The 679-nt window shown below is 59.6% G+C and overlaps 1 protein-coding gene across 1 annotated transcript; it reads right to left on the bottom strand.

Annotated features, from left to right (window-relative positions):
• Nucleotides 1-49: 49 nt before the first annotated feature.
• On the bottom strand, nt 50-620 carry ASNA1 (arsA arsenite transporter, ATP-binding, homolog 1 (bacterial); the record flags this gene model as incomplete). Its single annotated transcript, XM_010010863.1, has 3 exons — nt 50-157; nt 239-389; nt 472-620. Coding segments are annotated over 3 exons (408 nt in total), but the record flags the coding sequence as incomplete, so codon positions are not given.
• Between the last annotated feature and the right edge of the window lie 59 nt (nt 621-679).

Genomic DNA, 679 nt, shown 5'->3' with positions numbered 1-679 from the left:
CCATTCCCTCCTTGCCTTCCCAGTGTCCCCATGTCCTGCTGGACCTTACAGGGTCCTTGAACTGCTCGCTGACGGAGCGGATGACGGGCAGTGTCTCCTCCAGCTTGGAGGCCAGTTGGTCGGCGTTCATGTCCCCCAACCCCAACATATTGCACATCTGGGAGACACCACGTTGAAGCCCAAACCCTCCCAAAATCCACGCCGTGTGCGTGTCCCTTTCCCATCTGTGGGTGCTCACCTGGGAGATGAAGGGGCTGATCTGGTTCTTGATCTGCATGAGGCGGCCCAAGCCGCGCTCCACGATGGTGGGGAAGTTGAGCAGCCGCAGCGTGTGGCCGGTGGGCGCCGTGTCGAACACCACCACAGAGAAGTTCATCCCCTTCACCAACCTTTGGTGGGGGGGGACACGCAACACACTCAATGGGGCCAAAACCCCCCCTTGAGCTCCAACCAACCCTCCCAAGCACTCACCTCATCACCTCAGCATAGCTCATGGCCTCGTCGATGCCGGGGAAGGCGCTCATGGCCTCCTGCATCATCTTCTTGCCCATGCTCAGCATGTTGTCCTCCTCGAAGAACTCATCAGGCAGCTCCGCCACCCCCAGGCTGGGGTCGATCTCCTGGAGAATTAGGGTGAGTTGAGAGCAATATGGAGCACGGGGAAGCTAGCTAGGAATGC

Source organism: Nestor notabilis, unplaced genomic scaffold (genome assembly GCF_000696875.1).
Source record: "Nestor notabilis isolate BGI_N333 unplaced genomic scaffold, ASM69687v1 scaffold19673, whole genome shotgun sequence".
In the NCBI taxonomy this organism is placed as follows: domain Eukaryota; kingdom Metazoa; phylum Chordata; class Aves; order Psittaciformes; family Psittacidae; genus Nestor; species Nestor notabilis.
This window is presented reverse-complemented; position numbering and strand designations above follow the sequence as displayed.